We start from the raw sequence: 25,774 nt of genomic DNA, 5'->3' as shown, positions 1-25,774 counted from the left end.
GCTGCAAGGAGTGTAACTGGCTGGTAGCCTCTAGCTGCCACACTTTGGAATCTGCTGCAGTGGGCTTCACTCAGCCAACGACTGGTTCATTTCGGACCAGCACTCTCCCTCAAATTCTACCTTGAATTTTCCCTCAACAGAGTTTTGTCTCCCCTTAGCACTTCGTGGTACTGTGCTCGCCTTAAGACACGGGTTGTGGTGGAATTTGAAATAGATAATTTCCTGGAATGACTGGTCTAGAGGGTGCAGTTCCTACTGGATTCAAAGACAGGCGCCATCACTGCTCATTCTATATTTTAGGGTAAAGAGGATGCAGAGTGCTCCTTCGGAAGTCTTCTTCCTGGGTATCTGAAGGAAGAGGGCCCTTGGGGCGGGGGTATCACCTTGGACTTCCCTTCATTGATGGCCAGTACTGATTTAGCTCACAAATCTAGAGTCAACCAAATTTCCAGAACCCTGCACTTTCCCTAGTGTTATTTATGGAAATGACAGGTAGCCACACTGTTCATCTTGCTAATTCCTAAACTGCACATAAAATATGTGCTCATCTTACAAACATTCAAATTTTCCATGAAATAGACAGCATTCACAGGGTATTCTCAACAGAAACAGAAACAGAAATAGGTTTCTTCTATTAAAATTACATTAGGATTATTTTGGTTGCAGTTTAAGGACTCAAACTCATATGAACCAAGCCCCCCCAAAGGGTGAATTTATTAAGTTAAATAACAAAGAAGTGCAGTAGATAGATCTGGCTTTGCACATTATTTCTTGTTCATGGCACATAAAAGCTTCCAACAGCCCTGGCTTACCTGGTCCTCACAGACGCTGATCTAAGAAGGAAGAACATATTACAAAAGGTCCAGGAAAACATAAAACCTTGGACTGGCCAGTATGAGCTATAAGCCCATTTCTGAATCAATCACTATGGGTAGGTAGTAGAGGTGTTCTACATGGAAAATATTTGCAATTTATATAACAGACAAATGACCTAAATTTTTTATAGAGAGCATACATTAAAACTCCTATAAATAAGAAAAAGAAAAATGACCTAAGAAGAATACAGACAAAAGCCACAGAAGAGGAAAATGAGTAACAATAAAAATATGAAAAATTCTCATTAACAACAGTATTCAGTGAAATAAATATAAATTAAAACAATGAAATACTATTTTTACTCTATTCAAATGTAAGAATTCAAAGGCAAATGTTGATGAGAGTGTGGGGAAATGGGACCTCCCATACATTGCTGGGGAGTAAATATACCATCATATATCCATACTTGAGATGACTATGTTGTCAATAGAAATAATGGGCAGTGCAGTATGTGTTAGCACGGTAAAGTCTCCAAGACAGATTGTTCAGTGGGAAAAGGCAATTCACACAGTAGAATATTTTGGAAGCTGTGGAGTTGCACCTTTAGGAGAACTTGCTGCAAGGAATGTGACTGGCTGACAGCCCACAGCTGCCGACTCCATGGACTCATGAAGCCAAAGAATGAGGGCACATCAACACAGGGCAAAGAATCTTAAGCAGTGTGGTAAGTTCAGTGACAGAGATGTGCACAATATAGACAGACATGGACATAGACAGAGACACAGATATGTGCGTGCCCAGAGGCAAACCCAATGCAACTTTGGGAAGATATGGGACTTTGGGTCTGGGGTGGCTCCCAGGAAGGATGATGATAAAGCTGAGATGTTAACTGGGTACAGAGAAGAGGAAAACATTCCAAGCGGGCAGAACAGCATGAGCAACTCATGGAGGGAAGAAAGCTGTGCACAGGGAACTGACAACAGGTTGCTAAATACTAAACTAGAGGCTTGGATTGCAACAGACGAGGCAGCGAGACAGGCAGAGTCCAGCAAGGCCTCCTTTGTCATCCTAGAGAGGCTGGAATAGGTTTTCATATGGCGAGAAGCCACGGAAGGCTTTGGAGCAGGAGAGTCCATCTGAGAAGAGATTAGAGGATAATAAGACACAGGTGAGAACAGACAGGACGCTGTCGCTGTCATTCAGAGAGGGCGAACGTCTGGAAAGGAGATTGCCATAGGGTTATACAGGTTAGAATCAATGGAGGGGAAGAAATCTAGGAGCGTGGAGTTGGTACCATCTGTAGGAATTGGTAGTGGGCTGGAAGTAGGAGGTGGGGTGAGAGATGGGGAGGAGCCCGATTAGAGACACCCAGGGTCCTGGCGTGAGGGCAGAGAGGTGGTGAACTGAATCAGATCAGGAAACCTATACCTCAGGGAATACAGTGATGGTTGCAAAGGCATCTGGTATTGTCCTTCTGCCACTGTCTTAAAAGGGATTCTAAAGGGATTTTCTTTCCCTTGTTCCTCCAGCACTACACTTGCATTACTGGCCTAAGTGGATACTCACCAGCTGGCCGTGTCCATCACTACCGCCAAGTCTGAGAATTCCCGAGTATACTTAGAGCCTGTGGAGCTGCTGACACAAACAGTCATTAGCAGACGACCCTTTTGTAACCAACTATGCTTTAAAATGTAAACTGCGGGGGCATTTTCCTTGCATTGTCCAGAAGGAACTTTCTCCTGCCTGAGCCTGGATTAATCATGAGAGAGCTCGTCAACATTCCACTGGTACATATTCTTACTTTGGTTGCCTTCAGCGGGACTGAGAAACTTCCAAAAGGTTTGTTTCAGGAATCTTGTCTTCTTGTTGCCTTGTCACAGTTCTAGTGTGTGTGTGTGTGTGTGTGTGTGTGTGTGTGTGTGTGTGTGTGTACGCACACGCGCGCGCACGCACTCTGATCATGACCGATTCATATGATGATGGGCTTGGGTGTTACTTGGTGAAGTTGGGGTACAATGTATGGAGAGGGAGAAAACTGTAAAAGTAAGCAGTTGCTTGATGGTCTCATTTCTACTAGCATCCCTCCCCCGCTTAAGTTCTGCAATAAAAAGTTTAGCCACCCAGTACATGCGAAGCCCTCACTTGTAGGGAAACATCAGCAGGTAGACTGTAAGTTATCAAGGTCCGTTTTGTTTATGTGTGTGTGTCAAACTTCAGGGTGGTCTAAATGGATGATGAAAACCTTTTCACATTAGGTTTGCCAGGAATATAATCAACCCTACTCCCAGATGTCCAGACTGTTTGCTTCTGAACAAAAATCATTTCCATTTTCAGTTTCAGTTTTGCAAGATTCTTAGTAAATACTTTAGTTCCTAAAAATTGGAATTAAAGAAAGACTCACACCATTTGCCTATGTAATAAAAGCCTGAAGACAATGAGTTCTCAATAACTTTGAGGTTGGAGGCATGATTTGGCTTGGCAAGAGACTGTGAAAGTTTTTTTTCAGAGCCTTTGGAATGTACCGGAAATAACACCACCTCAGGGAAAGGAAAGCAACTTAAGAAACTGACAGACACCTGTTGCAGGAGCAAGAATGTCCACAGTGATACGGTTTCTGGCCAGTGTATTATGAAACTGAGACTAGTGTATTTCAAATCAGGAAGAAAGGCAGGAAAATACGATATTTTGCAAAGTGACTGAGGGCTTCTTTGAAAAATTTTTTTAAAGACACGAGTAAAATTGAATGATATCAGTTAAAGGGTTTTCAGATTAAATGTATTAGAGTAAAAAGAATTTTGTGTTTTATGATACTCTCGAATTAATTATTTTCCCCTCTGTTACCTTCCCAAAGAACTGAACACGTTTGTATTGTGTAGATAAGTGAAGGTAGCATCTGTATGTAGATGGGAAATGTAGCTTTAGATTTTGTGGTTCACTAGAATTTCAGAAGCCACAAGGGCAAGACTGCTAATGAGATACAGCTTTCCTCAAAAACAATCTGATTTCATAGATTCATGTTGTTTTGTTTTCCTTTTCTATCTTACACAAGCAGAAAGGTATCTTCAGATGTATTTAAACGTTTAATTGCCAACAAATACTTTAGGGTATCTCTAGATAAGGAAGAATCTAGATCTTTTCAAACAGCTAATAATAGACAGACTCAACATTGGCTTCAGATTATTTTAATACTTCCTGATCATACAACGGATGTCCGGTAAGGTAGCACCTGAATGTTCACACATATGGATTGTGACAAGTCTTATTTGCGCTATTCCAAACCACAAAGTTACATAAAAATGACATGGTTAAATGCTAAAATTCACTAAAATTCAGTCTCAGAAGGAGCGAAAAATTAATTTTGATGGTTCATATCAGAATTTGGTACATTAAAAAAACCTATCTCCATATAAACAACCCCTAATTTATATTCTAGAAAGAAACGATTTATAGTTTCCAGACTTTACAGGTAAAGCCCTTAATTCAAATGCATACTATCTCTAGTTCGAAAAATTCAAAATATGGTGATATAAAGATAACAAAGCCAAAAATCCTGGCTTTTAGATAAAATGATCAGATTATTAATCCAACTTTGTTTGTAACTTATTTACTACTATAGATTATAAAATCAAAAAATTAAAAGAATGTTTTTGCCCAGTCTCCTGTATTTATGGTAAAATTTAAACTAGTATGAACTTAACACCAACCCTAGCCAAGAATACCAGGCCTAGTAGGACAAACATCCATTAACGACACACACCTGCTCTGAGAATAAACATCATAAAAACATAGTCCTTAAAATTTTAAATGTCAGAATTCATGGAATATACTGGCACAAAACCCACAAAAATATGCTATCATTTTAATACTACGAAAAGCAATAAAGATGTTCCACACAAACTATCTCATAGTTACTTTCTCTATTCTTGACAGAGAATAAAAAGAGTTTTTTAGATGGATACCTTTGTCCTAAGTCCTTTATCATGAATGAATCGAGAAATCTGCACAATAATGTGTTACAAAGTAGACTGACAGATTTTAAATAGTGCAAGAGTAATTAGTGGATTCTTTTCTGTCTATATACCATTGCCTCAATAAAATTAATAATAGACTTTGTAGATTTAATAGTTTATTAATTTTAGTTTGAGATTCCCAATGTTCAAAGACAAGGGGAAAAATCACTTGTTCTGAATCATTCCAACTAGTGATACTTAGAACGATGAGCTCACTATCATAACCCACAAGTAGGAGAAATTTACCAACCTTCAGGTATGAAAGTGCCCAACATTTCATTGAATACTCGCCTTAACCACATACACTTCAATAATATTTAGTGCTTTATCAGGGAATATTAAGTGTGTGGTGGGATTTAAAGTCTGTAGGAGTATAGGAGTTCATGGAAGCAGCTCTAAAGTGTGTTTATTGTGCACAAAGAACTCCTTTCCAAATGCCACTTTACTCCCATACCTACAGGTTTCTGAGTCTAAGTGATCTATCTTCAGATATATTTGAGTAATTTCCTCTTCTGCATCGTATGTATACAAAGACAGGATTCACAGATTCAACGACTAGGCACAGCTGTCACTGAAATCCAGGACACCGAGTCCTGGATGAATATTGACGTGCACTGAAAGAGCAACTCATTGCGTGTTTGCTTTAAATACTACTGACCTTAAAGAACAGAAAGGAGCAGAAATGTCAAGATTTCTGCCACATTTCCAGAGTAGGAGGCAGCTTCTCAGTGAAATAGGACTTAAGATTATGGGAGAAAGGGACAAGTAAGGGGTGAGTACAGGACCCGAAGGATGTGGCCCAATTCAGGAAAGCGAGCAAAGGAGCAGCCCAGAGAATGCAGAAGAACTACATGGCCATGCTGAGGACCCAACTGGGCTTGGGGACGGAGCCTTTGTCATGGCTTTAATTTGCACCACTGTTTCACTTCATCTAACAATACTATATGCACATAGGAGCAGCGAGGACAGCTGGCTGGATTAGTTCAAGGTTGGTGCTCCCCGGGGTCGGCGCAGCTAAAGGACTAGAGAGTAAGGGAGCTGAGATTATATGGCAACATACCATGCAGTCTAGGCTGAATAATGAAGGCAGTGAAGTGAGGACATTTAAGGCCCGGAAGAGAACATTAAGCTCAAGTTCCTTTTCCTAGTCTCCAAGGTCTTTCCATGTGTTTTTAGGGACAGCAGGTAGTCTCTGTGAGCCTCTGTTCCTCGTAAAATGAAGACGTGCATAGTAGTGTTCAAAATATAGCATTATATACTATGCTAAGGACTGTCAATGATTGGGGAAATGTTCATCCTTGGGCAACATGCACATTTTAGATTGGTCCCTATGAAACTATGTCTTTACCCAAATGAATTCCCCCAGGAGAGGCAATTTCAGACATTCTAACAGGCTCAGCCAGAACTCCTACCAGCCTGTGACCAGCACCATTCCTGAAGACAAGGACCAAAAGTGTGTTCTGTGATAATGAATGATACCACATTAATAAGTGACTGAGATTATCGATGAAGTTTACAAACTCCAAAGGCATCATCATAAAAAATAACTTGCATTTTATTATATCACCAGTAGAATAAATGTGTCAGTGTCTAAGATAAGCTAAATGATGAGCAATACTGAATACCCTTTTTCTTTGGGGAATCTGAAAAATTTCCAGCACCAAAACGTGTTTTCTCATACTGAAAAAACAATACTGTATTCACGATGTTAGAAAAAAAACAGGAATATATCCCAAGTCTGAGCTCTAATTTTACTAAAATAGAAAGAAGCAAATACACCTGGCTTCTTGGTTTACTCGGTCATTTGGTTGTGTTAATCAACAACTATTCAATCAGAAGCTGGTATGCCAATGCCCATATGGTTGGGCCCATAAAAGGGTAATGTCATGTCCTTCTCACCAAGCAGCTAGGATTCAAGTTAAGCTACTCTTTGGGTACAGGAAAGTGTTGTGCTCATTTTCATGTATTTGTTATTCATGTGGTCCTTGGATTGAGGAAAGAAATAGTGCCCTAGTTTAAACAGACTCTGGCTGAGATGAAAGCTGAATAAGAGAATGCAAGTAAACAGGAGACAGTCTGCTGAGTCAACAAATATGATTAAATACAACGATGTGATTTTGTCTGTAACGATTTGAAAGTGGGTTTGTTTGGATAATTTTGAAAGATGGGCAAAGTGAACTTAACCAATTATATCCTGCCTATACAAATTGATATTAATGTAAATCTTATTTTTCCCTCTGTCTTTGAGTAGTATTAGGCTGAAGACATAGAATAGCTTAGTGTTAAAAGATAGGAACTTTAAACCAACCTTCACCTTGAAGTTCAGCTCTATAACTTCCTACTTTCATTATGTTTAGACTAGTTATTTAACCATTCTTAGCCTCCATTCCTCATCTGCAAATGAGAACAATAATACTATCTACCATTATGTTTGTTGTCATAAATGAGATAATGAATGAAAAGTATAATGCATGGCCCATGGCAGGTTCTTGATATTGGATGCTAAAATTATTAAAAAAGAGTCAAACTTGACCCAAGACTGCCATGCCACATGTACATGATGGGAGGGTGTTAATCTAATAAAGTTCTTCGTAACGCCTCATATATGTCTCCTTAAATGTCAAGACATTGTAACATCTACTTCCTTGATTTTAACTGATCTCAACAGTCTCTAAAAGTATTAATAGTATGTCTATTACCTCTGTCACTTTGGAAGTATCAAGTGAGAAGAAACTAATGAATCAAGTTTATTTTATAATAAGACATGGCCATGAAGAATGATTTTGAAAATATAAAATATAGAAAAGCTTACAATAGAAAAAAATCATCCCAACTTACAAGACTACTAATGTGTTGGTATATTTTCTTCCATTTTTTTCTATGTATGATAAAAAACTGTTTATACAATTCTGCTGCCTGCCACTTCTACTTAACATGAATGCATGAACATATTCTATTATCTATACTCTTTAAAATACCATTTGCAGTGACTGTGTAAATAATATACTGTTTAGACAAGAGTTGCTGATATATGTTTAATATCCACCTCTCTAAGACAAAAAAAAAAGGCCCTCATCTGTTGCATTTGTTGATTTCTGTAAATATTCCAACTACAGTTGATTTCAAGCTAACGACGAATACTGAATTGGAAAGAGATGTGCAGTAGCATGCCTTTATATACTATTTCTACTATACGGATACATTGGATGTAAATTACTTCAAGAGCGTAGATAACAGTGCAGTGTAGTAAAACAATTAGGAAGTGATCCATTTTGAGTATTATTATTTTGTTTTTGACATGATTTATTTAATTATAATTTTTATTTCAATTTGTTAACTTGAGTAGAGTTGACACACATGTTAACATTAGTTTCAGGTGTACAACAGAGTGATTCAACTTCTCTATATGTTACGCTCTGCCTGTCACAAGCATAGCCACCCTCTGTCACCTAAATTTATATAATTTAGTTTTTAATAACGGCTCTATTTAACAATTGTCTCACAAAATTCTGGAAAAATTAGCACTTGGCTCTGTTAAGCAAGCCAGTACCAGCCAGCTCCAGCAGATCCCAGCTAGAAGACAGAACCGGGTGCCGAAACTTTCTTCCACTTCAGCATGATTAGTACAATTTAGGACAATTAATCGCTTTGTACAGTGAAGGTCATCTAATGTGGCTTTCCATCTTGAGATTATTTCCTTGGGAGAGATTCCCAGACGTAAATATTAATGGTAAATTTGCAAGTCATCCAGAGACTAGGAGAACCACTGAACTGTTCAGGCTTCAGTTTCCAAGTTACCAAATCAAGTAACACACAGTGTTCTGTATGGGCAAAGGCCAATTTTGAATGCTTCACGTATATTCATTTAATGAACCCTCCTGACAAGCCTCTGTGGTGGTTTTCTTATCCTCTCCATCTACAGCTGAAGATGCAGAGGCCCTGGCTGAGTGACTTAGAGCGGGAAGTGACAGAACAGGGATTTGAACTTGAGCCCTCTGCTAGTGCCTCTCACTCTTCAGGCTCAATAGTCTTTCCTTTTAAACAATGAAAGCATTCAGTGGGGGGGATGCGGTCGCTGGGGGATGGGCATAAAGGAGGGCACGTGATCGGATGAGCACTGGGTGTTATCAACTGTATAGTAACACAGATACTAAGAAATAAAAACAGTGAATACTTATTAAATATTTGTGGGATGCAGATAATGATGGGCCCAAAGGTGAATTGATCATATTGAATGCTTTCATTGTTTATTTATTATTTTTTTAATTTAAATTCAATTAGCCAACATATATTAGTGTTTGATGTAGTGTTCAACGATTCATGAGTTGCATATAACTTATCTCATCCATGGGAACCTTCATGCCTATGTATAAAAGATGTCATTTCACATAAAAATTCTGCTCTCTTATTTCAGCTATTCTCTTCCCACCTTTAAAAAAATATATGCTTGTTATAAAGGCCTCAGAGATACAGTTCATTTAAACATCACATCTGTCAATGTGCTAACCCTGGGGATAGAAAAAGGCCTAAGACATGGTCCCTGGCCCCAAAGCTCAAGACTTCTACAATTAAGTATGGGACAAAGACATAAACAGATCATTTTAATCACATCCCTGTCACAAGTGCTGTAAAAGCGACATTTGCAGGATGACCTAAGGTTCAGAAAAAGGGCATTTGGCTCTGTCTAGCAAGTCTGGGAAATTGGGAGAAGATGCTGCTTAAACTGGATCTTAGGAAAAGAACAACATTAAGGAGGAAGATGTGGGCCTCGTGGGACACTCGAAAGCACCGTGTTCCCTTACTCTCGGCCCATGAGTTTGTCTCTGAGTTTACTGAAAAAAGAAGGTTCGTTTAGATAGTGGATGCATGTTTTATGACCAATGTGCCAGTCTGTTTTCATGAAGCTGTGACCCCCTACCCTGCAGCTAAAATATTGTTCACACTACTTACTTGGCTGTCATGTGTACCTTGCATTTTAACTAAAATGACCATATAATTTGTTGTCCAAAGTCAGGCACTTTTGGAGTAGAGGGCACTATCAATAATTGTGCCAGGAGAGCAGGCATAACTGACTATTATAACTGATCATTATTTATCTATCCATCCTCATTATCTAGATTGTGGCAGAGATGGGTTTTACACATATTTTTTGCTTCTAGTGAACCTGGTGCTTGCTACATGGAAAACAGTAAATAAATCTCTGCTAAATAATAATAATGATGATAACAAAGTGGTAATGATAATTATTTTAAATAAGATTATGCAATGGGTAGATTTCCAGACTCACCCAAATGCCGGTGTTGGCACTTTGCCACACCATCCAGCCCTTGAGATAACCAGGACCCCACCCCATTTGCTTTGGTGGATTCATAGGTTTCCTTAAGGATTAAAGAGGGGTGCATCCATCCCACTACCAACCTGCTCTCTTCCTTCTTAATTTCTTTGTCCTCCTAACTCTTATAATCCAGGTGGACCCTCATTTCATAGAGGGACAGGAAGAGAGAAAGGACCATGTCACAGCCTCTCCTCCTGTTGTCTTTCTTTCGTGGAACACACACACACACACACACACACACGCACACACAGAGGCACATACACACACAAACAAAACAACAACACAAAAACAAAAACAAAACCAGCTTTGGAATATAACTCATATACCATGCACCTTACCCACCTAAAGTATACAATTCACAGAGTTGTGCATTTATCATCAAAATCAAGCTGAGAACATTTTCATCACACCTACAAGAAATCCTGTGTCCTTTAGCCACTGATCACCCCCTTACCGCTCCATTCTTCCCCCCCCGCCCCAAGTCCTAGGCAGTCACTAATGCATTTTCTGACTACAGAATGGCCCATCTGGACATTTCATATAAATGGAATCATACAGTATGTTGTTCTTGTGGTTGGCTTCTTTCACTTAGCTTGTTTCCAAGGTTCATCCATGTTGTGGTAAATATTGGTACTTCATTCCTTTTTATTGTCAAATAATATTCCATGGTTCGGATATACCCATTTTGTTGACCCATTAATCTGTTGGTAGACATCTGGGTTGCTTCCATCTTTTGGCTATTGTGAATAACACTGCTATGAACACAGTTGCATAAATATCTGAGTCCCTGCTTTCAATACTTTTGGGTATATATTCAGAAGTGGAACTGCTGGATCATATGGTAATCTTAGGCTTAATTTTTTGAGGAGCCACCATACTGTTTTCCACAACAGCTGCACCATTTTACATCCCCACTAGCAATGCGCAAGGGTTCTAATTTTTCCACCTCCTTGCCAAGGAGGTGGAATGTTGTGGATGTGAAGTGGCATCTAACTGTGGTTTTGGTTTGCATTTCCTTAACAGCTAATGATATTGAGCATCTTTTCACATGCTTATGTCTCCAACACAAGTGAAATTTATACAAACTCTTTGAAGATATGTCTATTCGGATCTTTGCCCATTTTTTATTTGGATATTTTGTCTTTTTACATATTCTTTTCCTAATTTACTCACATGCAGATCGGAATTCTTTGTAAATCTGATGAAGCTTGAGCTTCAAAGTCTTTTAAAACCCTCAGTGGGCTCTAGCAATGTGTTCATATGAACATATATTAAGAAATTTGGAAAAAAATGTCTTTAAACAATTGTTAAGACCTCTTTCTACTCTGATTCCCTTTAGTCACACTTCCCTTCAAGTTGATTTGTGTTGGGTGGCCACAGATATATTGTATGTAAAATTTTATATTATTTTCCTCAAGGTGTGTACCCAAATTACATAACTTTGGGCTTCACAAAACCTGGATCTGCCCCTACTTATATAAAATAAATTCCTACTCTCCTGGGAGCCTTCTCTTTTGATTCTCAATTGCCTAGTTTGAAGTAGAAACAAAATTCTCTACCTAAGATCTTCCTTCCTTCTGGCAACTTTCTGCTATGGGGAACTATAATTCTCATTCTGGTTGCCTCTGACTGCTCACAGAAGATTAGTAAACAGCATTCTAGAATGTTCTCATCTGATGTGTCCTCTCCTTGTAGCTCCTGTCATCACCACTCCTCTGGAAACAGTGGATGCCTTAGTTGAAGAAGTGGCTACTTTCATGTGTGCAGTGGAATCCTATCCCCAGCCTGAAATTTCTTGGACCAGAAATAAAATTCTCATTAAGTATGTATTCTGCCTTTTTCTATTAAGAATACCCACTGCTGCCTTGCAATTTAACTTTGTCATAAATGGAATCACAGCTCTTGGTAGTACAAAAGCTCACCTTCTAGAATATGAAAAATGCAAATGTCCTCATTTTATAAATATAAGATCTGAACGTCAGTGAGGTTAAGAGAATTGCCCAAAGCAAAACCGAGACTTCGTTGACATGGGGACATGTGGGCTATTTCCAGGACCCCATTAGGAAAGACCATGACATCCTCGGTCTGGGGGCACAGAGCACATGTTTCAGGACATGCTGGGGAATTAACAGGGACCAGACTTCTCTCCTCTACTTCTACTACCCCAATAAGGTAAAGTATGTTGTCTAGGAACCTGACCTCTATGTCACCGTAACTTTTTCTTTTGAAAGTCAGAAGGGGTTCCTGATATATAATGAGGCAGCCTGTGCAAGAGATAAAACTCCCACCTGACGTGAAAAGGTCATGCTATCTTTTCCTCATTTACAATAGTTATCTGATCAAAAACACTCTAAAAAAAATCTGTAAGGCAAGGAACCTGGCTTCCCAGCAGGCAATACAGCTTTGCACTAGGGCCAGAGTGCTTACATTGGTAGCCACAGAGGGAGGTCCATGAACTTGCATGAGGAAAAGTTATGTCTTTATTTGCACTAAACCCCAATGAAATTTAGTGTTTCCTTCTATGATACATGTTGTAATGTGGGAAATTACCCTGTGCTGTGGTCACCTTCAGGTTGTCTCCTAGGCAAGCTATTCCCAAAGTCTTGGGATAGAAAGGCTCAAAATAAGATGCTTGAAATACAGTTGACCAAATCCATTTAAAATAAAATTAAATTAAAAAATATAAAATATATAGAGACAAGAAGAAAGAAATGGGATAAATTAATGTACTTAGGAACCTCGGTTTACTCAGTGTTTCTATGTCCAGTCTGTCTTGTGCCTCAGACTCAGACCGCAGTGTTCTTACAAGGACCAGTATGGAGGCTGCGCCACAGATGGAAGGTGCCTGAAGCTAATAACATATCCTTGCTCTGTTGGAGAGATGTAAGCACATTTGGCCATGACTCTAGCTTGCCAATGAGCCTGCTGAACAGCCATGGATTTTAAGTGTGTTTCTTGGGTAGAGTGCATGGGACCATAAAGGGACCACATATTTATTGTTTGAGAGAGAGAGAGAGAAAAAGTGAGTGAGCAGGGAGGGGCAGAGGAAGAGAGAGAATCTAAAGCAGGCTCCATGCCCGGCGCTCAGAGCCTGACATGGGGCTCAATCCCACAACCACAAGATCGTGACCTGAGCTGAAATCAAGACTCAAACATCCAACTAACTGAGCCACTCAGGTGCCCCAAGGGACCACATTTTATGTCACCAATGGGTGGTTGATTTAGGGATGACAGAGCTGTCAGTCTAGAGGTGGCGTAATTATAAACTTGTCTTTCCATCCCTTTCTACTCGAAGCCATACTCTTCTTTGTTACATCATATTTTCTATTTATTCCATCAATCTTTGGCAGGTTGCTATTTTATCTACTGCCTATATTCAACACACCTTTTCAGCTCTCCCTGTGTTTCACAAGTCACTCTCCTGTCTCCCTCTAATATGAGTCATTGTGCCAATATCTCCTAAGCTATTAGCTTTACGTTTTACATGCTCATGTAAACATTTTCATGAGTTTTATCTGTTATTTGTGTCTTTGTCTTCTATAGTAAAATAAATAAAATAATGTCTTTAAATAATACAGAAAAACTTCATTGTAAATATGGATCATGAATCACAGTAGTCATAAAAGAACCTGTGAAGTTACCACAGAAGTTAGATAGCTTTGTATTACATTACAGCTGTTGCGCATATCTTGACATATTTATACCCTTCCCTACTTTGAAATTGTAATAGTTCTTAGATAGTCAACATTCAGTATTCAAAGGTCGATGTTCAAAGACTACTCTCCCCACCACAGCCCTCCAACTTGTCTGGGAAAGAAGTTTGATGCCTGCATCATAAATAGCTTTGAAACATATGGCCCAATGATCCTCTCATATGTTTATCTCTCAACATTATAAGGAGATGAAGAAATGAAAGATTTTTAAATTACACAAAGAAAATCAGCATTATAATATATAATTATATTACACATAATATATATATTTATTCATATATATATTTATTTATATATAAATAATATAAGCTCATGTTAATTTGGCTTGTAATACTATGAATAAAATCACTTAATACATTTGAATCTTCCCTTTATTATAAGACAAAAATGTTACAAATAAATAAGAAGTAAATGGAGCTATAGGTTTGAATAGTTAGTTAGTCAAAGAATCTGTGAAATAGGAAGAAACTATATTTTGAAAATATATTCGAGTGTCCTTTGAGGAATAATGAATACCTGGACACAGAAGAAACCTGAAAAGCACTACCTCAGACAGGTGATCAAGGTCAATAGCAACAGTGAAAAATGACATTGATAGCATACCCTTGCTATGATGTGATGTGGCACTCTAGTTTTGTGATCCTCCTCCCAAAAGCCACAAAACCAGTTTTATCATGATAAAAACATAAAGCAAAGTCCAGCAGAGGGGCATCCTACAAAAGACTTGACAAGTACTCCACAAAATAGTCAACGTCATCAAAAACAAGGAAAGTCTTAGAAACTGTTGCAGTCAAAAAGAGCCTAAGGAGATATGACAAATAAATGTAATGCAGTGACCTGGATGAAATCATGGAACAGACAAAGACATTAGGTAAAAACTAAACAAACCTGAATAAACTAAGACTTACAGAAACTAGTTAATACTGTATCAATATTGGTTAATTGTAATAAATGTACCACACTAATCTAAGATGTTCACAATAGAGGAGACTCATGAGGGAGGAATACGGAAAGTACTATCTTTTCCATTTTTCTAGAAATCTAAAAGTGTTCTGAAAAATTCTATTTTAAAAATTATAAATATTTGAATATTCCTCACAATCCACAAGCAATTTACTCTAATTAAGCAACAATGATGCAACAGCTTATAAATCTTGAACACTTTATATTTCACAGAGTGGCTAGACTCTTGGTCCACAAGTACATCTGTAAAATATTCCAATGTTCATATTTTTCCATGAACATTTACACAGAGCGAAACAAAACAAAATCAACAAAATTACATGTGAGTGAGTCTCATGGCTTGCCATAATTATTTATTGTGAGTTAGTGAACTACCCAATGATTAGACCAAAATCTACCATACATCTTTTGGTTCCTCTTCAAGATCAGTATACAATGGTAGTCCCCTGTTGAGATTAGAACATCAAGAATCCACTTCCTTTCCCATTTTTTGTTTTCATATTAGTTCCCTATTTCTACTGTAACAAATGACCAAAAACTTAGTGGCCTAAAATAATATAGATTCATTATTTTATAGTTCTGGGAGTCAGAAGTCTGAAGTTCTCTCTGGGCTAAAATCCAGGTGTTGACAGAGCCGCATTCTTCCTGGTGGCACCAGAGAAGAATCTGATTTCTTGCCTTTCCCAGCTTCAAGAGGGCTACCTGCCTTCCCTGGCCCCTTCCTCCACTTTCAAAGCCAGCAATTCCATCCCTCTGCCTTCCACCACCACTGTTGCATCTCTTCTCATTCTTCGGGTTCCCTCTACCATCTTTCAAGGACCATCATGATTACATTGGGCCAAACTGCACAAGCCGTGATACTCTATTTTAAGACCCTTGGTATCTGTAAAATCCCTTTTGCCCTGTAAGGTAACATATTCAAGGGTCCTGGGGATTAAGACGTGGATTTTGAGGGGAACATTCTTCTGCCTAATGTATACATTTTGCATAAAGAATCTTTATTTGGTCATAAAACTGACTTTTATGTTGATGCTTCCCCTCACATTTTTCTGTTTCCCCAATTCCCTTCTCAACAAACATGTAATTTAATGAGATAATGTATGTAAAACATCTATTTTTACAGTTTGAAGCGGCTTTGCTTCCTTATATATTCCAAGAAACTAGAACTGTGCTTGGAACTTGTCAGGCGCTCAACAAATATTTGTTTAATAAGTGAATGCTCAGTTAATTGTTAGTTACTTCTATAAATATTTAGTTCTTCCCACTAGTCACATTTATGTGTGTGTGTTCGTTCCCTGGCCGCTACTTTCCAGTGATTATGGGGAGAAAACTCATATGTCTTGGTAATAATATACTTTCCTGAATAAAGTAAACTTTACGTTTGGTCTTATCAACAGACATCACCTTTTGAAAGCATTCTGGAGGGACTCAGTGGTGCTTTGATTATTGGAGTCTAGGGAAGATTAGAATGCAATGTTGGCTTTAAATTACCAACTAAGGTTATTATTCAGAACTCATTCAACTTTCCTTTTGCTTTTAACCTGCTTCCTTCATTGACAAGTCATCTGTTTTGATCAGTTAATCATAGCCAAAAAACATCACACAGGAGGGTCTAACCTGCCATTGCTGTCTGTGACCTGCAGGCTCTTTGACACCCGGTACAGCATTCGCGAGAACGGGCAGCTCCTCACCATCCTGAGCGTGGAAGACAGTGATGATGGCATCTACTGTTGTACAGCCAACAATGGCGTGGGGGGTGCCGCGGAGAGCTGCGGGGCTCTGCAAGTGAAGATGAGTGAGTGGGAGAGAGCCTCTGCTCATGATGTTAAAGCTGACCTGGTATACCCCGGAGCAGGCAGTAAATAGAGCCTCCTGCACACCTGGAGGTTCAGCAGCCAGCCAAGTTCAAGTCCAAAACACAACCTTGAGGCAGTGAATTCTACACCTTGTATTCCTGTCCTCAACTACAGGCAAGCCCCTTAGTTCTCTAGCCTCTCTTGTTTTCTTGCCTGTCCACAGTGCCTTCTGCTCCATCCTGCCTTCTGCCACCAGGCAACCTCCCTCTCAAATCTTCTCCCTGCACCTTTAAAACAGTTCCAACCAGATGCACTTTTTATCTGTAACCTCTTTGCAGACACTTCTACCCTTTTGCCTTATTTCAAACTTGATTTTCTTGGATGACTTTTCAAACTTGAGTGGCTTTTCTGCTTCAGTGGAGGCTGTTTATTTTTCCCCACTTTTCCTGTCTACAAGGCTCGCAAGGACCCCTAGCCCCCTTTCAAGCCATTACTGCTGTGCAAAATCTTTCCTCTCATGAGGACATGTGCCATTCTGACCATTCTCTCCTGTACATCTATTCAAGTCACCTGCTTACTTCTAGGCACTCCCCTGCACCCCCCAACATCTACCGAAGACTTTGATTCCAGACTCATTATCTTTCTATCCATCCCCACTCCTGCCACCATCCTAAGGGATTTGAACAACCATGAAACAGCCTCTAGCCATTTCATCCTTACAACTCCTGATATCCACAAGTCCAGTGATATCTGCCTTAACTGTTTGTCAACCCCATCAATGACCTTGTCACCCCCAGGAAATGGTCTGTATTTAAAATTGTAAGCTCCAGTATGTCATACTCTGAACATGGACACTTCTATTTCTCACTCTGTCCCATGAAGAAAACACTTTCCCACACTCATGTTGTGCCTCCAGAGAGAAGGCAAAAACTCTATCTGTCTCTTCCTCAGCTAAGAACAGAGTCCAGCTCTCTCACTCCCTTACTCCCACTAAAGAGCCATCACCAGCGTGCTCACGTTCTCCTGCCCTTGACTCCTCCATTCTCCCACCCACTGATGCCCAATCGGGACTTCCTCAGTTCTCTCTCCACTGGGCTTTCTCTCCTCCCTGGTGTTCTATCATCCAGCACTCTTATCAGCACCCTCAAATCTCATGACCTCCTGTGCTGGAAGCCCTAGCTGCTTGTAGACTGTCCACCTTGTCATAATGTAATCTTTATTTTCTTCTGACACCACACTGCTGATGGCAAAAATCACAACATGCAGGTGTCATACAAAATCAGTGGGGTCCTGTTCCACCTGGGAACTTTATTGCAAGTTTTGTTGTTAGCTCTGATTGTCATCACTATTTCTTTTATCTTTTACCTTTCTACTTTGTGGTCATTGTTTTGCTGAAGGAAGTCATTCGCTCCTTCTTTTCAAAGTGTGAGCATGCGATTGTATAAAATCTAAGGATGCATTTTCTGAAACTTTGCATCTCTGGAAGTCTTCACTTTGCCTTTATTCCTGGATAAGAATTTGTCTAGGTACAGACAAGAGTTTAAAAAGGCTCTTCCCTTAGCTTTTATTAAACAATTATTCACTGTCGTATGACATTCCACGCTGCAGCTGAGAAATCTTTTTCTTATTCCTGTACATAAGTCTAGTGTTTATCTTTTTTAAAAATTTTAGTATTTTCTCTTCATTTCTAGAATTCTATGAATTTCTCAAATTCATAAGAATATGTTAGGTGTGGTTTTCTTTTATTATTCCTACTTAGTGTTAGGTGGGCCTTTTGAATCTAAAACCAAAGTTGTTTTTTGAATCTGAAACAAAAAGGTGTTTTTTTTTTCCAAAATAAGATAATACTTTTTTCTATTTTTCTTCCTCTTCATTTTATCTAATTCTTAAACTTTTAATTAACAAATATTAGATCTTTTTTTTCCATTTTTCATGACCCCAATATTTTCTCATACTTTTTCTACCTGCTTGGAGATTTATTTAACTTTTCCTTCCATATCATGAACTCAAGTCTTCAAGATGACCATTCTACTATTCTGCCCTAATACTGAGGACTTTGATCTTAAAAACCCATATTTTTAAATTTCTAGGAATTACTTCACTGCTTTTTTTCTTCCAAAGCAAACTCTTGTGTTTTATGATGCAATATTTGCTCAAGCCTCTAAAAGGATATCACTAATATATTTTTATTATTTTATTTTCTAAGATTTTATTTTATTTTATTTTATTTGAGAGAGAGAGAGCATAAGCAGAGGGAGGGACAGAGGGAGAGGGAGTAGAGACTCCCTGTTGAGCGGGGAGCCCGACGTAGGGCTCAATCCCAAGACCCTGAGATTATGACCTGAGCCGAAGGCAGACGCTTAACTGAGTCACTCAGGCGCCCCAACTAATGCTTTTTTTTTTTTTTTTAATAATCTTCCTTTTCTTGCTTCTTCATGTTTAAGTTTTGATTTCCTTTTGGTTCCTTTTTTTCCATGTTCATGTTTTTTCTCAAACATCTACTAATCTTTTATGTTTGATCGTACTTATAAATGAAGTCCTAGAATCATTAGAATAGGGATGTAGAGGGGCTAGTGGGACATTGTGTGGAAGCTGGTCTGGGGGTTCTGTGAGTGGGTAGGTGTACCCACAAGAAAGCTTTCTTTCAGCATATGGGCAGTGAGGAAATCAAGTAAGAAAACTTGAATGTTCTCCTTTGCTAAATAATGAAGGCTTGACTCTGAAGACAGAGCACATTTAAGTATTTCACTATTTTGTGAGGCTACCTTTCCTTTGAACATTTCTCATAGTCTCTCTGGCACTAAATGTTCTTTATTTTGGATCTATCCTAAATCTTCTCTTCTTTTCTCCACATTCTCCTTAGGAAAGCTCACCCAGTCATGTGGGTATACCCAGGTTTGGGCCATCCCAATTGCTGACATTTTGGAATGCTCCCACACTGCTTGGGAGAGACCTCCTTCCTGAGACCCCCAAAACCCTGGCCTCCATCACTACTCCAACTACCCTAGGATCTCTTCCAGGAGCTCCCTCCCCCAAGTTCCTTGTGGTCCATCAACTAAGGGTTCCATGCTGGCATAGCATGATGCTTCCAGCATCCCACTTTAACATGATGGCCAGCTCAGATGGGCCAGTGGTCATGGCTCCACCTGAAGAGTCTTCCCTTACAGTGGGGAATCCATGACTCAACATCAACGCTTAACTCATCCCCACTTCACTTTAGCTTCAAGTTCCCCCAAGAGTTCTCCTCACCTCTCACCCAACAGGTGACCAAGACATCTATTTCACTGAGAAGACAGGAGTCATTTGCTTTAAACAAAAGTTATTTGCTTAAGACATTGGGCATAGGGATTGGTTCAAGGAACCCAAGGGAAGGAATGAATAACACTCTCCTGCCCTAGGTCATAGGAATATCAACTCTTAAGCTAAGCTTTTGCCAGCAGCTGTATGATAACACAACTCACAGCTGAGGTGCCTGGCCATCATCTAAATGTAGGTGTTCACTGTTGTTGAGGAGGAGATTTGTGTAATTTAGATAGTGGGCAAAGTGACAAAGTTGATATTTTCCTATAATATGTTTAAAGCCTGACTTGTAATTTTGCCATAATCCAAGATCATGCCAACTCTAAATGGCAATAATTGCCTAGATTAAACACCAAAAGACCATGCAGTCTTTGCAAATATCACTCCCAACCACCAACAACCGCCACATGCACAATTAAAATGGGAGGAAAACGTCCTTATTTCATGCTTTTCTCCATCAAAGTAACACACTGATTTTAGCACACAACCTGAAAGAAATAAAATGTGTCCATTTCTCAGTAGTCTCTCCTGCAAAGACAGGTCTCTGTTTTGTATCTGTAACATGAGATTCCTAAGGAAATAAATCTAGTTTTCATTATTTATGAATGTTTCAAGTAGTAAAATAACAGGCTACCTGAACTTGTCAATTCTTCTATACATTAGATTTAATAACTTCCTCTGAAAGCTTACTATCGGAGAATAAACAATAGCTGGCATAAACTATTTCTTCTGACAGAATTAATTTAAAAGCATTTCACAGAACAGTAAATTATGAAAGTTTGCTTCACAGAGTACAGTTACTCTAAATTGTATGACAGAATTTCTCCAATTACTGATATAATAACGTCTAGTTTACTTTCTAGAGGATAAATGTATCTAATTCTTAATCACCAAATTTAAGAGTCAAAGTAAGACTAAAGGGAAAAGGAAAGCATAACTCAGAGTTATATAAAAAATAGATCAAAAATATCTCTTAAATGTTTTTGTGTCTGTTGGTATGAATTAAATGATGTTGAATTGTTACCGTGACAGTTTATTTTAATCAACTTTTCATTAACTATCTTTTAAAGTGAAGAATACTATGACTTCAAACTCCTAATATGTTTCATGAATTTGTGTTTTTCAAATAAGATATGAATAAAACAGAGATAACCGAAACTTTGAAAAATTATTTCTGTTTGATATCCACTCAAAACCTGTCTTCACATTTGGTAAATCCTGTAATGTAATAAATTATTCTTAAAGTGGATATTTAGACTTAAATAGAAAAGAGAAAGTTTAATGCAGCCATATTGCCTTTTTAATTTTGAATTTTTGTTTCCCTTTAGAGCCAAAAATAACTCGTCCTCCCATAAATGTAAAAATAATAGAAGGATTAAAGGCAGTTCTACCATGTACTACAATGGGCAATCCCAAACCATCAGTGTCATGGATTAAGGGGGACGGTGCACTCAGGGTAAGTGATTATTATGAAAACATGTCTATACAACTTGTTTTCAAATACAACAAATCTTTGCAAAGTCAGTTACATGATTACAAATTTCTAGTATAAAACTGTTCCCTTATATAACATTTTAACCAAACTTAAATATTCCTCTTCCCATACACACCAACTATAAGGCATTCTGGTTGGGGCTGGCTAGGGAAAAAAAGATGGGAACCAGTTGTTCTTTATAGGGATGAAAAAGGAAGAAAAGCAAAAGCAAAGCTAGAGTGTTTCTTTGTAAATTGGTTAGTAGAATCATTTTGTTTTCTGACATTGAGTCTTTGAGACATGGGAGATAAAAAAGATAAAACTAAAATCCAGGTCTTGGACCCAACAAACAGTTTCTGGGAGAAGAGTGGGAAAGGATGATTGGAAGGCAAAGGATGAGAACTCGGCAGTGAAGTTAGAGCACAAACATGAACACTGGTGAACAAACTCCCTGACAAATACCTCAGTCACAGAACAGTCAAATTAAAAATCTATTATGTGCATGCTTATTTTATGTTGCTTTTGTGTCTCATACCTACATTTACTGGTAATTGATTACACTGCATCATCATTGTCACCTACTAACTGTGAACTCAGTGAGGTTTCTCATCTTACTATGCTCAGAATATTCCACAGAGAATATGTAGGTGTTGATATACGTCAATTAACTGAAATGAAGTATAATATCGATTAGCTTTGTTTTATTTAAAATAAAACAAATAATTTTGTTTATGATAATCTATAAATGATATTTTTGATGATAGCAGCGATGATGATGACCCGATGAAGTAAGGCAAATGATATCTTGGTAAAGCCATGGACGTTTTAAAATTCATGTCCCTATCCCTGGCAGGAAAATTCCCGCATTGCGGTTCTTGAATCTGGGAGTTTAAGGATTCACAATGTGCAAAAGGAAGATGCAGGACATTATCGATGTGTGGCAAAAAACAGCCTCGGGACGGCATATTCCAAATTGGTGAAGCTGGAAGTTGAGGGTAAGGAGTTGCATTCCTTCCCATTACGGTGCTATTAGAAGGGCCTCGCGTTCTACTGTGAAGGCTGGACATTAGCTTGCAGAGGCAGACATGTGGGTAGACTAGTTCCCTCAACTGTTCCAGATACTAAAGCATAAGGTCAAAACTCTGAAAAGAAAAGATAAAAGAGAGAGAAAGAAGTGTGCCCTAGTATAAAAGGTCATATTCTATCTGTTGCCCACAATCACTGGTAATTTTGACCAAAACAGACTAAATTCACTAAAACAGTAATACAGTAAGACACCAGTTCAGAACTTCTATTTGGCTTAGACAATTCTCCCTTGCTTATAAATTTGAAAACCTCATTTTTCTCTTTTTCAGGAACTTTTTTCAGATTGTATTCTATCACCAAGGGTTGAGAAAAATAAAATACTGACTCAAAATGTGTAACTAAAATATTGATTAATAAAAATATTCCTAGTTCTGTGAGTTACATTGTCAAAACACTTTTCATTTTTTTAAAATGTTCTTTTAAAGTCAACCAATTCAGCAGCTAGTTGTGAAGGTCTTCACTGAGAAGTCAGAATCCAGATAGGGCTAAGTGTTCTACCCATTTGACTGTCCGATCCTTCTTGATCTAAAATCACATCACATTTTGCTTAAAAATAGAAACCACCAGCATGCCTGTGCTTGGTGAGCAAAGTACAAAACTCTTTCCAGCTCTTCCTGTTTTATGCTGTAGAATTAATCTCTCTGGCTCCCAGTTCTCTCATCTGAAAAGTGGGATTTGTTACGAGTATTCAGTGAGGTAAGGTGTTGACAGGTAGCTAGCAGAGGGTCTGACCCTTTGTAAACACTCAGTAACTGTTGACTATAAGAATCATCACCTATTTTTCTGCTTTTCTCTTATCTGATTGATAAAGTATTTGGCCTTTCTCACACTGGCCCACATTATAGTTCAATTGGGAGAGACTTCGGGAGTTCCCCATAGTGTACTTTGACTCCATCCTACTCAAGCCCACATCTCTTCCTTCTCAATCATATAGTTTTCTATTAGCTCCTTTTAGATTATTTTTATTTCCCAGGCAGGCCTTCCTCTCATAACATTAATAATCTCCTTTCCCACATCTGCTTCTAATGTAACATTTTTTTCAATTTTTTTTACTTTATTTTTTATTTATTTTTTATTTTTATTTATATTTATATTTTTTATTTTATTACGTATTTACTTTATTACGTTTTTTTATTTTTTTTACTTTATTACTTTATTTTTTTTTTACTTTATTACATCATTGCATCAGTTGCTCATAGAATATTAACTCCTCATAGAAAAGAAAGAAGTTGATGGGAATAATGGCTGTCAGATGTAAAAAAAAAGATATATTTTCAGCATAGTTGCTACAATTTAGTATTTTCTGCATCAGCAATGGTATTTAAAGCTCAGTATGCAATACCCAGTTGATGTGACTTATTCAGTGAATAAACATACAAATGCACTCAATCACACATTCGGACACTGACTATCTGCCTGGATTCAGTGTTTCCTTAAACTGTACATGGAATAATACAGAATGAATGTTATCCATTTGTACATAATATCATAAAGATTTTCCTCTTCAAGATGTTAAATATAAGTCCTCTGTATTATAATACAGAATGCTGATAGTTTAGGTCACTGTCTTCACAGATATTGAAAATATTTGCTTTAACATTGACTAGAGAAAATGAACACAAACCACAATTAGTTGGAGTCCAATTACACAGCTTGGTCTTGCTTTGCCATTTAATCTTGCATCACATCTATCAGTAAAACTGAATACTGTCTTCTTTCCTCTTAACGCTTAAATGGTCATGCTCATTGCTTTAACAGTTAATGTATATGGAGGTGTTATTAAACTTGCTAGTACTGAGAGCTCATAATATCATTTAAAGTTACTCCAACAGTAGGTAAAATGATCCTTTTTGTACACATCTATTTCTACTCCATTTTGGTCCCTATTAAAGCAGCCAATATATGTGAAAATTTGTGACATGCTTAGCACAGTGGCTGGTACATAATAAACATTTAATAAATAGCATCAATTATAATCATTACTATTTGAGCATTAAAATTGTAGCAAATCTGTGTGGCTTCTCTTGAAGTTCTGAAAGGTTGGCTTCCACTTAAAGAAATAGTTAAGGCATTTCCACAAGATACAATGCAGACATGATCTATTTAAAGGAAGGGCCAATTTAACCAACAATTCAGAACAGGTGAAAAACCAACTGAAAAGCAACTGGCACAACCCCGAATGTGTCTGTAAGACCTACTAACTGGGCAATTATGAGGGCTGAAGATAAAGCTAGGCCATAGTCAGTGAGGCAGATGAGCATTTGTTATGCATTGTCTAAGTAACTCTGAAAATTAGTTTGAGCAAATTAGAATGAGAACTCCATAATGTCATTCAATGCCGGGCTACACGTACTGCACATGGTCATGCCATGGAAAAGTTGTTTGCCATTGCTAGCTTCTAACGGGGAGAAGCATACCAATTGTGGATGATCTTAGTTGCTGTAACAAACGTGAAACAGCCTTCAACATGAAAGTTAAGCTCCCTTTCTAGATCGCCATCCTCAGGCTGCTAGACCTCTGGAATGGCAACATGAAGATAGTCAACTTTTCTGTCTTGTCTTAAAAGGTTCAAACAGTGACATATAAAATTACTAATGAAACCATTTAACTCAAGCATAGCCAAACATGGATGTCCTTCCAAAAGGAAGAGCAATGGGATGGCTAACATTTTAAAATGCTAAATGCTTACACAGATTATTTTATTGAATCCTCACTAACAGTGAAGAAGGTCCTATCATTGTGCCATTTTAAGAAACTAAGGAACAGAGAAGACAACTAACTCACAGAGGTGTCTAAGACATTGAGTAACGCTAAGTACTGTGTGCTCTATTAAGGAACAGATAATCATGTGTGACATTGCCAAGAGTAGTGTCAGAATAGGGTTGAGAGAAAAAGACAAGAGTCTATAAATGATGGAGAATGGGAGCCGAAAAAAAGAGACAGTAGGGTATCAACAAATTTTTTTCAATAAATTTGGTAGAGAAAAGGGAAAAATCAAAAAAGTCAGCAGTAGCTAGAGGTATATATGGTATATAGGTAATGTTGCTTTGCAAGATTTTTCTTAAGATTAAAATGTTAAAAAACTGAAAATGTTAAAATATGAATGAGAAGGGGCTCAGAGAAAAGGACATTTAAATATAAGGGAGAGAGGTAGACTATTCAAGGGAATGTGGTACTTGAGAAGGCAAAAACAGTGTATCGAGGGGACAAATAAGAGTGATAAACGCTATACGGAGGGTGACCACTTATCCCAGTTTGCCCAGGGCAGTTCTGGTTTACAC

The 25,774-nt window shown here is 38.1% G+C and overlaps 1 protein-coding gene across 5 annotated transcripts in view; it reads left to right on the top strand.

Moving 5' to 3' along the window:
* Positions 1-2,517: 2,517 nt before the first annotated feature.
* MUSK (muscle associated receptor tyrosine kinase) overlaps positions 2,518-25,774 on the top strand; it is a 94,891-nt gene continuing 71,634 nt past the window's right edge. For all 5 annotated transcript variants that reach the window (XM_027615330.1, XM_035723595.1, XM_027615329.1 and 2 more), the window contains exons 1-5: positions 2,518-2,655; positions 11,857-11,983; positions 16,481-16,632; positions 21,262-21,389; positions 22,261-22,402. In XM_027615330.1, the coding sequence (XP_027471131.1) occupies positions 2,577-2,655; positions 11,857-11,983; positions 16,481-16,632; positions 21,262-21,389; positions 22,261-22,402 (628 nt within the window). In that variant the 5' untranslated portion in view covers positions 2,518-2,576. The remainder of the gene's footprint in view (positions 2,656-11,856; positions 11,984-16,480; positions 16,633-21,261; positions 21,390-22,260; positions 22,403-25,774) is intronic.

Source organism: Zalophus californianus, chromosome 13, assembly GCF_009762305.2.
Source record: "Zalophus californianus isolate mZalCal1 chromosome 13, mZalCal1.pri.v2, whole genome shotgun sequence".
Lineage (NCBI taxonomy): Eukaryota > Metazoa > Chordata > Mammalia > Carnivora > Otariidae > Zalophus > Zalophus californianus.
The sequence above is the reverse complement of the archived record's forward strand: the minus strand, read 5'-3'. Positions and strand labels throughout refer to the sequence as shown.